This window comes from Podarcis muralis, chromosome 6 (genome assembly GCF_964188315.1).
Source record: "Podarcis muralis chromosome 6, rPodMur119.hap1.1, whole genome shotgun sequence".
Classification (NCBI taxonomy): domain Eukaryota; kingdom Metazoa; phylum Chordata; class Lepidosauria; order Squamata; family Lacertidae; genus Podarcis; species Podarcis muralis.
The window spans coordinates 68,393,205-68,405,703 of NC_135660.1; the positions used below are offsets into that span (position 1 = coordinate 68,393,205).

Genomic DNA, 12,499 nt, shown 5'->3' on the forward strand with positions numbered 1-12,499 from the left:
CTTGTTTTCGCCTTGGAAGCTCGAGTGATGCAGCATAATTTACCATGTGTCTCCATGTGAGCGTTGGTTACACATAATGAGGTTTCCCTGCTGTTCACTTGGCAAAAGACTGATTCAGAATTGTTTAGCCCAATTGAGCTAGAATTTCTGCAGAAATTGCTTGGAAATTAAGCTTCCCCCCCCCCTTCCTCCTTCACAGAATATGTTTTGTCATACACCCTGCCCACTCCTGAGCATTCACACATACATCAGTGCATGCTACAGAGCCTGTAAAATGCAAGAAGCACCCAATGGAGTTTCTTCTTCGTCTGCGATTGTACATAAAGAGGCCTAAGGGGTGGAAGATTTAAAGCAGGAATACTCTTATTTCTCTGAAGGTCAAAAACAAACAGATCACAGTGCAGCAAGTAAAGCACAGTTATGAATGCCTCTTGGGTTTTATTGCTTTTTATGTAGGGAATAAAAACCATAGGAAGCTGTTTTTATCCCAGAATGGCCGCTCACCCTTCTCAGGTGGGCCCCGGTTGCTGACCTTGGCCCTCTCCACCGTCCTCACCAGCAGAAGCCTACATGTTTGCCAGCCGTTTGGGGAGCAGAAATATGGGGTGGGATTCCCCACCAGAAAGTCAAAATTAAATGGGCCAATCAGAGGCCCCACTGGAGGGGCAGTACCTTGCCGCCTGACTGGGCATTGGCTGTGGGCCATGCCCAGGCAGGCGGCAACGCATCTAGTCTAATTTTCCCATGTGGAGTGGCAACTTGCTTGCAGAAGTCTTTCCCATCATTTGGTGCGCAGTCCTTTTCGCAGCTAGAAGATAACAGGGATTGAACCTTAGACCTTTAGTATACAAAGGGTGTGATCTGCCACCAAGTTGCTTTTCCTTTCATTGCTCCCAACAGAAGTGCCACCTGGCTTGCCATTTTCTGAGTCACAACAATGTGCAGAGGACCGTGTAAAGTTGTTTTTTTAATCAGGACTGCATCTTGCCTTGTCTTTGAAATACGCAGACACGTGCCCAGCGGTTACTGCGCCTAAATATGTTTGAGAAAGTAGTGTGTTAAGTGTGCAGCACATGTTGATGAAGAAGCTGCAACCTCCAGAGTTTTGTGTCCCTCCATCTCTTTCCTGTACAAAGTTAGAAAAGGTGTGCCATAGAGGTTGCATCTTGTTTTACCTTTAAACAAGGCTGCGATGTAATGGTGGTACATTTGTGGGTGTAAAAGAGGGGCACAGACCCCCAGGGTCACACACACTGGTTATGCAACTGCCTTGGTTTTGAAACTGACCAAAGGGTTGGGTGGCTGTGGTGGTAAAGCATGATGTTCAGTTTTTTTCATGTGTCTGTATTTTAATTGCTTTTGCTGAGAAAGGTAAAAGTGCTATTAAACATTTTAAAAGGAAGTTGCAATTCAGTATGCTCACTCTGCATGTTTTGCTGCAATTTGAGTGAGGCTCCATCTATATGTAGATGAGACCAAACTCTTTATCTCCAGTTGGCAATGGTTGTATAATTTTGTCGATTCTACATGTCTGGTCTCGCTACGTATATGATTCCAGTGAATGTGAATCTAGACCAGATGTAAACAAACAAGCAGGGATGGCTAACCTTTGGGGCTCCAGATACTGGTGGTCTACAACTCCCATCATCTCCAGGCAGCATGGCCAGTGGTCATGGGAGTTGTAGTCCTACAAACACTTGGAGGACCACAGATTTCCCAACCCTGCAATAAAAGTTAGAAACCCTGCGATGCTGAGTGGCTTACCTGGAGGACACAGCAGGAGAGGAATTGCAAATGAATTAGCTCATTGACCCTGAAAACGGGACGCAGATAAAACCACCAATGTGCCTGTGAGACGGGTTATTTTTCTTCAGCGGCTGTGCTTTTAAGCATGAGTATTGATGCTCTTGGCAGCTCTGGAGTTTCCATTATGCTAATCAGCAAGTTTCCAACCAAGGGAGCCCTTCTTCAGGTTATTAAGCTCATGGAAGAAATTGGCCTGCTTTCCTCCACTGAAGATGAAGAAACCAAAGGGGGCTAGGTCATGGCTGGCACTGCAGGGTTTTTCCTTTTCGTTGTGATGAAATCTGCTGAGAAACAGCATTTCTGCTGCTGGCCTCACATCCTCCTTAGCACAGGTGTGGGTCGAAGGAGACTAATGAGAGCAATCATAGATAGGAGAGCAAAAGGAGAAGGTGGGTAGAAAAGGGGGAAGGGACAGAATTGGCATTTCTGAAGAGATTGTCCTAGAGCAGGGGTCTGCAACCTTTAAGACAAAAAGAGCCACTTGGACCCGTTTCCGAAGGAAAAAAACCTGGGAGCCGCAAAACTCGTCATTATAAAAATAACTTTTTTGTCACTTTTTTATTATTTCTTTGTTTGAATTACTCCTCCTCATAGAAATAAACGTTAAATTAGCAAGTTACCTTTTTTTGTGTGTGTGTTCTTCACTCCCCTTCAAAACAGTGACCAGCGTACATGCCCCCTTTCAATGCAGTGACCAGCGTACATGCCCCTTACAATGTAGCGGGCGGGCGGGAAGGTGACATCGGGACGGTGCGTGACTAACGCACGCACCGCCCCCATGCGACGTCACAGCCAGAACAGCGCCCGCCACAGTGGGGAGTGTCAGGGCGCACAGTGCGCCTCCTCCCCTCGCTAGTATCCGCCCCGGAGCCGCGGTAAAGGTGTAAAAGAGCCACATGCGGCTCCGGAGCCGCGGGTTGCAGCCCCCTGTCCTAGAGATTATGTGACAGTGGATCTTTTCCATTGTTATAAGAAACTAGTTTTAGTTTCTTCAGTTTCTGTAATCAACTTGGGGTTGAGCTTTCCAACTGAGCTGCTCCATATACAGCCAGTCCGTGTCGTGGCACTTCTTCCTCCTCCTCCTCCCTCTCCATGGCCTCCTTGTAGAAATCAACAGGGATGAGGACAGGAACAAAAATAAACTTAGTTGGCTCTGCCTTTCATTAGTTCTGGCTGTGCCTACTGCAGGTTTCCCTGCTTTTTCTGCCTTACCAGTCCCAATCTGCATCAGCCATCACTGCCCAGGATTTTAAATATGCCTGGCTCAGTCTCCCCTCTCCATTCCTTCCCCTGGGCAACAAGGGTGAAGAGATGTGACAGCAGGGCTGGGGCCAACAGCTGCAGGCTCCTCACTTGATATTAATCATATGAGAGACTAATGCCTGAATAGGGCTATATAGATGACAGCAGTGTGGATAACAAGTAGCTGCCGGAGTGCTTGAAGATGCAAGTTTCATCCTAGATATGCTATCTCGCTTTTTTGGATGCCTGTTTTTAATCAGTGACATGTGAAATCTTTAATGAATCTCAATATTTGTCATAAATGCATTCCATTTATTGCGGGCAAATTTGTTTGTCAACATGTCTTTGGGCATCTTGGCTCTCCAGTTATCACTAATGCTTCACATAGCAAACATTATGAAACCTGTTTGTTGCGTGCTCTCATTTCCTTGGGGATCACTTCTGTTTTCCCTGAATGGGGTCCAGTAAGAACTGAGTGGGCTTCACTTCTCATTTCTCGTTTTCTTTAGCATCCCATGGATGTTTTGGGGCAGAATTCTCTCCGCTAGAATTTCAAAAAGGAAGCCAGGCAATCCAACCTCAGATGAGTTTGTGTGTGTGTGAACAATAAATACTAGAGTACGACTAAGTTCAACTCAAGCCTGTTGAAATGAATGTAATTTCAGTAGGTCTACTCTGAGTAGAAGTAACATTGGACAAAACCCTTGGAGTGGAGTATCTTCACTGATCATTAATTAGGATTTTTTATTTTCTCCCTCTCCTTGACCCATAGTTTCATCTAGCTTGTCTTGATTATGGTATATTGCTTAATCTATGGTCACTACATATTTAAAAAGTTGTTAGGGGCAGGGTCTGGGCTGTGAATGTGTTAACACAGGGTGCAGCCCACCAAGATTTCCTCTTGTGCAGCCCCCATTCTGACAAGTGGGAGCTGTTCGGGGACCATTCCCACCCATTCAGTTAGGCTACCTGACAGGGCAAAGATTCCCGGCGAGCTTTGTGCTTCTGGGAGCAAGCTGTCAATGCTCTGCTGAACATGTTGGCGGCCGGGGAGTGGATTGCCTGCATATTTCTGAGATTTCGAAGCTCTATGCATTGCCTTTGCTGGACCCTCCTAGCGCTCTCCTGATTTCTCCACTGCCGTGTCCAATGGATTGTAATGAAATGCCCATCAGCAGGACAGGCAGGCTGCATCTGCTGTGATTGACTTCAGCACTGCAGTTAGATGAGAAATTACATGCTGGTTTCAGCACATTTTCCAACTACCAATTGTATTGGGTATGAAGAGGACTCGTCCCTTCAGGGCAAAGTCGGGGTTGGGGGACACAAAATCCTGACTGCTGTCATTAGCAGTAAGACAACTAGAGACATCAATAGGCTCAGGTGGCGTTCCTCCCATCGCCTCTGCCTTATTGCCATCTGATTTTCATTTTGTTCTCATTAATCTTTCAGACACTATGCAGCAGGTAGCCAAGACGGTGGCGAAAGTGGAGCTGTCAGACCACGTGTGCGATGTGGTGTTTGCCCTCTTCGACTGTGACGGTGAGTGCTTTTGTATTTTAAACGCAGCCCTTCCCCTTCTCTTTCTTTCACATTGGGGGCTAGCGGTTAGTCCTCTTGGTCTAGAATTGAGGATACCCAAGCTCAGCCACAAAGCTGACAGGCAGGTGGCTTAAGGGCAGTCATCATCTTTCGGCCTCTTCTGAAAGGTGTCACAAGGAGGTCAGGAAGAGAAAATGGGTGTGGCAGGAGAGAGCCATGTATGCTGCCTTGAGCTCAAAAGATGGGATAGAATTATAATAAATAGTAATATTTTGGTAGCTTTTGTTTTCAAATGTAAAAACATAGGGTAGCAGTCATGGATGCTTTGGTTGAAATTCCTGCATTGCAGGGTGTTGGCCTCTTGGAGTCCCTTCCAACTCTATGATTTGCTCATAGTTGACCCATAAAAATTAACAGGCAAGACTAAGTTTTATTCTTTATTCACTTAATATTTCTTTATCATATTTATATCCTACCTTACCTCCAAGGAGCTCAAGGCAGCATCCACACACCCCCTTTTGTCCTCACAGCACTCCTGTGAGGCAGGTTAGGCTGAGTTGCTGTGACTGGTCCAAGGTCACCCAGTAAACTTCATGGCTGAGTGGTGCCCCGGGTCCTACCAGGTGTTTCACTCCTACAGTATGTACGTTCTTAAGCAATGGACGCTCACTCACAAAGGAGCCATAGAGGCTTCTTCCTTAGGGTGAGTGGGACTCTGCCCCACCAACCGTATCCTGCCCTCATCCAACCCCCACCTGCCTGCTTCCTTACTTCCTTACAATTAGTCCAGAGGGTGACACTGGCTGTCAGGTTTCTCAGTCTCACTGTTGCCCTTTGTCAGGGGTGCTTTCGTTTCTACAGCTCTGGAGACCCAATCTAGCATCTAGGCAGCTCTTCCCAGTGCACTCTCTATGGAGCAGCTGCAGCAGCTGGGGACCACTCCCTCTCCACCAGTTTATGTACCTTCCCCCAACAGGCTGCGCACACGTAGCCGGAAGCTGCACCTGCATGGATGCTTGCCTCTGTTCTTCCCACTTCAGGAAGACAGTGGTGTATGGGAGAACAGAGAAGCACCTGGCCTTCCTCCTCTTCCTCAAGCTCTGAAGCTTCCCCTGCCTCCGACTCTTACCTCGTGGCTGGAACAGTTCCCCCCAAATCACTGGCCCCCTCTTCCAAGTCAGACTCCAGACTCCCTTCCCCCAGTGCACACTCATCAGTGTCCTGCCAGTCCCTGACACCCTTGTAGAATTCAGCAGGGAGGAGAATGGGAGCAAAACTAGAAGGAGCTGGCTACTGTTGGTCTCCCTGCCTTCTCCATCAGTCCCTGTATGCACTAGCCATTACTAAAAAGGAGGCTTATGGGACCTTCCAGGGAGATATCCAGGAGGTTCTGGGCAATTTCCTATAGCTTATTAGAAGTCGGGACATATGTTTGCATAGGTCCATCAGTGTCCATTAGCCATAATAGTTGACAATGTCAAAAGGACCTGGGCAAATAAGGTGGTTGCAGCCATCCTGCTTAGTTTGAGAGTTTGCCAGGGATCACTCATCTAACCATGTTGGGTTAGGCGATGTACCTTTAACCTGATCCAGCAATGGCAGTTTTTACATTTTTCTTTGGCTTCTGAATCCGGAGCTATTTCTTACAGAGAAGGTATGCTGAGGGCAAGGGGATGGAAGATCCTTTTGAGAGGATCATCCTTTGAAAGAGAGATGTAGCCTTAGCTTCCCTGTGACAGAAGCTGAAATCTTCAAGAAAGGTCTGGGATTCCCAGTACAAATAGAATAAACGGATTATGTTGAAACTACCTTGAGAGGAGGACTGAGTGAGCAGTAAAGGTTTTAAGAGATGCTGCAGAAGGTGATTTGAAAGTTGATCCTAAAGGGCTGAGCTTCTTCGAATGGTCTCCGAATTGCTCTTTTCCATCATTCCTTCCTTGACTTATGTGCAGAGTGAGCAAGGAGACCGTTTTCTGCTAAGAAATAATTTGGAAGAGACAGAAACTCTCTTAGGTGAGACTCCAGGTGATAAGCAAAAGGCACCAGGATTAGAGCTGGCACAAATTGTCTCTTCTTTCCTTGTCAAGAGATCTGGGGGAAGCAAACATGCCTGCAAAAGTGATAGGAAATTGGAGTGGGATTTCCAAGGCAGTGGAGCAGTCAAAGGCAATGCATAATGTGTCTTGTCTTGTTGGTGACATTCCCTTCTCAGAATGAGAAATATTGACTCTTCCCCATTACAATCTTCAGCAAGTAAACCTTAAATTCCCAGCCCTGGAGATGACTGAAATTAACACATGCTGCCCGTTGTATCCCTCCTGCTAAAGCTTCTGCACTTTCCCATCTTCCATTTTAATAAACTGTCACCATTGTTGTGTTGGCACTTTTCATTTGAAAGCTCTCCTGCAGACTCCTGTTTTCACCTTGTTTGTTCTTGCATGTCCAAGAGGCAGCACTGCATAGCATGCATTTACATAGGTGCTGTAGGAAGAAGAAAATTACGATTTCATAAAGAGCCCACAGTTTCATTGTGTGTGTGTTGCCTTTAATCCCAACTCCCAGTAATTGAGTTTTAAAGGTTTTATCTCAGTTATGAAAAGGACTGCTTGCACTGAACTAAAGAATTATTTTTGTTGAGAAAGTTCAGCTTGATGGAGTTCTATAGAGGCAGGGATTTTCAGAAAGGAATGGCGAAAGGGATGCCTGTTTTGTATGTTAAGAATTATCATTCCCTCCCAAAATACCCTTGTATATTAGCCTTGCCCTTTTCTGAAGCAGGCAGCGTTCCCATTGTGGTTGAGGACTAGGGAAATGCTGCCTAGATCTAAGCAGGCAATCAACTTACAAACAAGGCATTAACAATCTATGGAACTCTGTCCAAGACAAGAATTCTAGCCTTGTTCAAACAGGTCAAGTGTAATGTAATACACATGCAAGATTATGCTTCCTCGTATTACTGTGCCTGGTTTAATCACCTCCAACACCTTTCCTTGGCTTAGCATCCTTTTCTGTATTTCTGCCTGTAATGTTTGGAAGGCTAAAGAACTCAAAGATCATCTTCTCTCACTCTTCTTTCATCTTTCTCTCCTCTTCCCCAAGCTTTGGAAATAAGTCCCCTTAACTTAATTTTAGACTGCCTTCCCAGTCACATTTTGGATTTAAGGTGGAAGAACATTATTTCCAGCCATTCCAGTGTTCAAATAAAAGGCCTAGAAAGAACTGAAAGGTAAAGGGACCACTGACCATTAGGTCCAGTCGTGGATGACTCTGGGGTTGCGGCGCTCATCTCGCTTTATTGGCCGAGGGAGACGGCGTACAGCTTCCGGGTCATGTGGCCAGCATGACTAAGCCGCTTCTGGCAAACCAGAGCAGCACATGGAAACACCGTTTACCTTCCTGCTGGAGTGGTACCTATTTATCTACTTGCACTTCGTGCTTTCGAACTGCTAGGTTGGCAGGAGCAGGGACCGAGCAACGGAAGCTCACCCCGTCGCGGGGATTCAAACCGCCGACCTCCTGATCAGTAAGCCCTAGGCTCTGTGATTTAGACCACAGTGCCACCTGCTTACACAAAAGGAATTTCAGATATAAAAACTTGCCTGACACTGGCTGTGTAGAAACCCACCTGGGCCATAATACCATAGGAAAGGTTTTTCTGCTCCCATGCTGCACCCAAAATAAGGTGTACCTTTTCCTTTGTACTGTGAGTACACACGTCTTGGGGAAACTGTCAGAGCATGGCCCAATGGTCTCGATAGCAGGTCTGCCAAACCCTCCAATCAAGGTGTGTGGGATTTGGTTTACTGATTCATTCTGCTGAAATTATCATTGTTACTTTATTATTATTTATTAAATTTGTATACCACCCTTCATCCAAAGGTCACAGGGCAGCTCTCAACATAAAAATACAAAATGAGAATACGCAATACATAATAAAAACAATAACAAACCTTCCACAAACACATTTAAAAGGACATAAGCATCATACTGGCAATGGAAAGATGCTTACCTGAGGATATACATTGATCTGCACTACTAACAGAGTTTTTATCTGGCTAAGATAGCAGAGCAGCACTAAGTTACAGGCTCAGTGAACCAGCTCTGTCCGTAAAAACAAATAACTGGACTTGTCCAAAAAGGGTGCAGAAACCCTTAACTTCTGGTGGGCAGTAAATGCTACAATAGATGTGCCAATGTGTGGCTCAGCATGCTGTCTTTTGAGAAGCCATAAACTGAACCATACTCATACAAGAGTAGAAGTTATTTTCAAACTTGTTATTGGGCACACAGAGGGAGGAACACAGAGCTAGCACAAACTCATTCCCATTTCCCCCCACTTCATGTGACAACTCATTTTCATAATACGTGAAAAAGGCTTACGTTGTGAGTGTTTGGGGGCAATCCCTTGCTCTGTGGAGAGTTAAGATGGAGACATAGGTGAGTTAAGTTACTGGCAAGTTCAGCCTAGTCAGAAATGGCATCTTCACTTCTGAACAGAGTTAGAAAATGAGGAAGAGGGGAGTAAATTGGGCATAGCTTCTGATGCAGTAATTACCTGCTTAATTACCTGTAGTGGGGGCAGTGAGCTATATAAGCTTTCAAAAACTTCACTCCACCTCATCTGCTGTGTGGAATAACATCTTTTCCATGTCTGCAGGGAATTGCCTTGATTAAAGTGCCTGTGAAATCTGAGTTCTTTGTAGTTTTTAAAGGGTTGTAGTCTCCTTGAATCACCTTGTGACACCTGTATCTCATACGTCTACCTATATCATGGTCTCTGGGCTACGGCTTGAGATAAGAGAATTGGAGTTTTCTTCTGTCGTTCTTCTAAATAGACATTCCCTCCTTTTTCTCTCTCTTTCGCCTGTGGTTTACAAGAACAGCACATTTGCACAACAGCCGAAAAGTGTCATCTTCATAAGAGAATAAAGACACAAACTAATAGGAAAATCTATCTTTTTAGCCCAGAAGGTCAAGGCAACAAGGTGAAGACAGCACAGGCAGCTTTCCTGAGTCAAAATGAAATTTCTGCTAGTGTTCAAATCTTTCAGTGCACATTTAGCCTCCATTGTAATCCAGGAAGGCTTGAACGGGCTACACCCACCCTGCGGCTTGTTCAAACATCACAAATAAGATGTGCAATTAAATTCATGTTAAAGTGTGATAAATGGCTGGTACTAATGAGTGTCAGCGGGCTCCTTCAGACAACCTCTTTATTGAGCATTCATCCTGATTTCCTTAAACAAAGCACACACAGAGAATATCATGTCCATTCTCTGTCAAGCACTTGTTCTGCCTTTCTTATCTTTTCCTATCCTCATCTCGTTTGTGCAATGCTTAGGGAAGCTGCTTACACCCTGGGCCTAAAACCTGAAAACATACACTATTTATATGCATCGCAGAAATCTGGAATGCCTTGGAGGAGCATGCTTAACCTTTCAAAACAATCACATTGAGACTTTTAGCATGGAAAATAGGAAAGCTAAGTTAATTACGGGATATACAAGTAAAAGAGTTCCTAGTTCTGTTTAACTAAGTTGGAGGTGCAAAGCAACCGTGCTTGGTCATTGATCTCAGCAGAGAGACACAAGGTGTCTCCTTTCTCATGGTGGGATGAAGAAGAAGGAGAGGAGCAGGAAGTGAGGTCAGCAAACCTAAGAGGCATCAACATCAGAAGGAAGTTCAGCACAGGTTAGGTCAAAGAGAGTCTAGGAAGCTTGGAGGTTCCCCTCTCTCTGTCTACCTTTTCTCCATGCAAACCCCATCAGCCATAAAGCAAGCTGAGTTGAATCACAGTTGAATCCAACAAGAGTATTCATTCTGATTCAGTTGCAGGGAGACCATATGACCATTTGTCCTCATTTGTTTGCGCTGTGTTTATACTTCTCCTGCTAATCATGCATTTGCCTCTCGCTTTCCTAACTGCAAAATAAATAAACAAATAAATAAATTCATGTTGTTGTTGTTGTTGTTCTTAAAGTGGATTTATTGCACTAAGGTGAGAGAGCGCTTTAATCCACTTCAGTTCTGCAAACCTAAATTTTCCAGTATGTGTGCTTGAATCCCTCTCACAGTCTGGAGCCAACCAATGTAGGTGAGCCGTAAAGTAATTCTACTCTCAGAGCTCTTTGCCTGATGCCTTCTGAGGTTTTAGGAGCATTTTTTAAAATTGTCTTAACTGATTTTCCCCACCCCTCTTCTAACAGGGAACGGAGAGCTAAGCAACAAGGAGTTTGTTGCCATTATGAAGCAGAGACTCATGAGGGGCTTGGAGAAGCCCAAAGACATGGGGTTTACACGTCTCATGAGGGCCATGTGGAAATGTGCTCAGGAGACGGCGTGGGATTTCGCCATGCCCAAGCAGTAGCCACGGGCCAGGAGAAATGGTCCAGACGCAACACAGATGTGAGGATCACGAATGCTGCTGTGCTGCCTCTGCCGGATAAGTGGCGTCGTCACATTCGGTGTTCTGTGGACAAAGGCCTCCTCCCATGGAATGACAGCATTCCTTCCGTTGCTGCACTGAAAAACAAACTCTGGCAAAGACTGTTAAGAACGGCAACTTTTCCTTTAAAAAGACCTAAGCAGAAATGCGAGCGCACTCTGCCTTCAGCGTTTATCTCGACCGCTTTGCCCCCTCCCCACCCTCTCCCGCCATGCATCCACACAGTTTCCATATTTTCCTTTTCGTTTTAATCTCTCAGGAAGGAAACTAAGCAGACCACCGGAAAAATTGGCTTTGGATATTGCAGCTTCTTTCTCTCTTTCCCGAACAACCTCCTGCATTCCAGCAAAACAGCTTAGCAAGGATGCTTCAAAGCAGCAGCAACAATACTGCTTGCATCAGCAACGGCTAGAATTTTAAGTACTGCTGGGGCAAGAAATGCCCATCAGATTGACTCGACACTTCATCTTGTCCTGATCCTGAAGCTGTTTTGAAATTGTGGGGCTTTTTATTAAAGAGAACGTGGAGGAAGGGGACTATAACCTGACATATATGATAAATGTCAAAGCCAGTACTATTCTTTTCGGTGTCCATGAGTTCCAAGGCAAAATATGCCCAGGAAAGGGTGAAGAGGGGGAGGGATTGTTAAGGTAGGCCTGTTTCTGCATCCATATTTGCCTTTTGTCAGCATCCTCTACAGGAGAAGAGAATGGAAGCTCAAGAGCAGCACAGCCCTTGTTTAATTTTCTTTTAAATGCTCAAAGGCTTGGCTAAGCATTTATGGCTTTTCTGCACAATCCTTTTGTCCCAACTTGTACATGCACTCCAATGTATATGCCCCAGTTTATAATCCTTCCTCCCCTTTTAAATGAGAGTGTTTGCTCATCGTGAATTGTTCCCCCCCCCTCCCATATAGTTTTAAAGCTGCTTTTTTACAGAGTTCTCGAGCGCTTGTAAAATATTACTTTAATTATAATGGTTCCCAACAAACAGCCAGGCTTTCCTATGTCATCTTTCTCTTTCCTGGAAGCTTTGTGAATTTAACCAGGTTTGACTTTCCATCAGCAGCCAATCTATAAAATGCAGTTGCCTTGCTGCCAGATGCAAAAAGAGAGGAGGGCTATTTCAGGCAGCTGGCGGCTCTCTGGGCTCATCAGCCAACAGCCCTATTTTCATGAGCAAGATGGAAGATGATGAGCTTTCCTATGTGAGGAACCCTGGAATACTAAAAGCCTTGCCTCCTGTTTCCAAATTTAGCCTTTGCATCGCCACTCATCAAAAATTTGCAAAACTGAAGATCCAGCCAGAATTGCTAGTGGAATGGGCTTGTAAGCTCAGAAGCTGTTTCTGGGTTGGTTTGTTGGTTTGTTGGTTTGTTTCTTCCTTTATAGGCACAACTTGTCTCCTTAATTTAAAGCAGCAGTTCATACTATCAATTTAACATTGAATACTAGTCGGTGATCT

The 12,499-nt window shown here is 45.1% G+C and overlaps 1 protein-coding gene across 1 annotated transcript in view; it reads left to right on the plus strand.

The window, feature by feature from the left end:
• MICU1 (mitochondrial calcium uptake 1) overlaps positions 1 to 12,027 on the plus strand; it is a 130,675-nt gene extending 118,648 nt beyond the window's left edge. Inside the window, exons 11-12 of the mRNA XM_077930505.1 lie at positions 4,501 to 4,590; positions 10,797 to 12,027. Of these exons, the coding sequence (XP_077786631.1) occupies positions 4,501 to 4,590; positions 10,797 to 10,957 (251 nt within the window). The 3' untranslated portion in view covers positions 10,958 to 12,027. The remainder of the gene's footprint in view (positions 1 to 4,500; positions 4,591 to 10,796) is intronic.
• Positions 12,028 to 12,499: the final 472 nt, after the last annotated feature.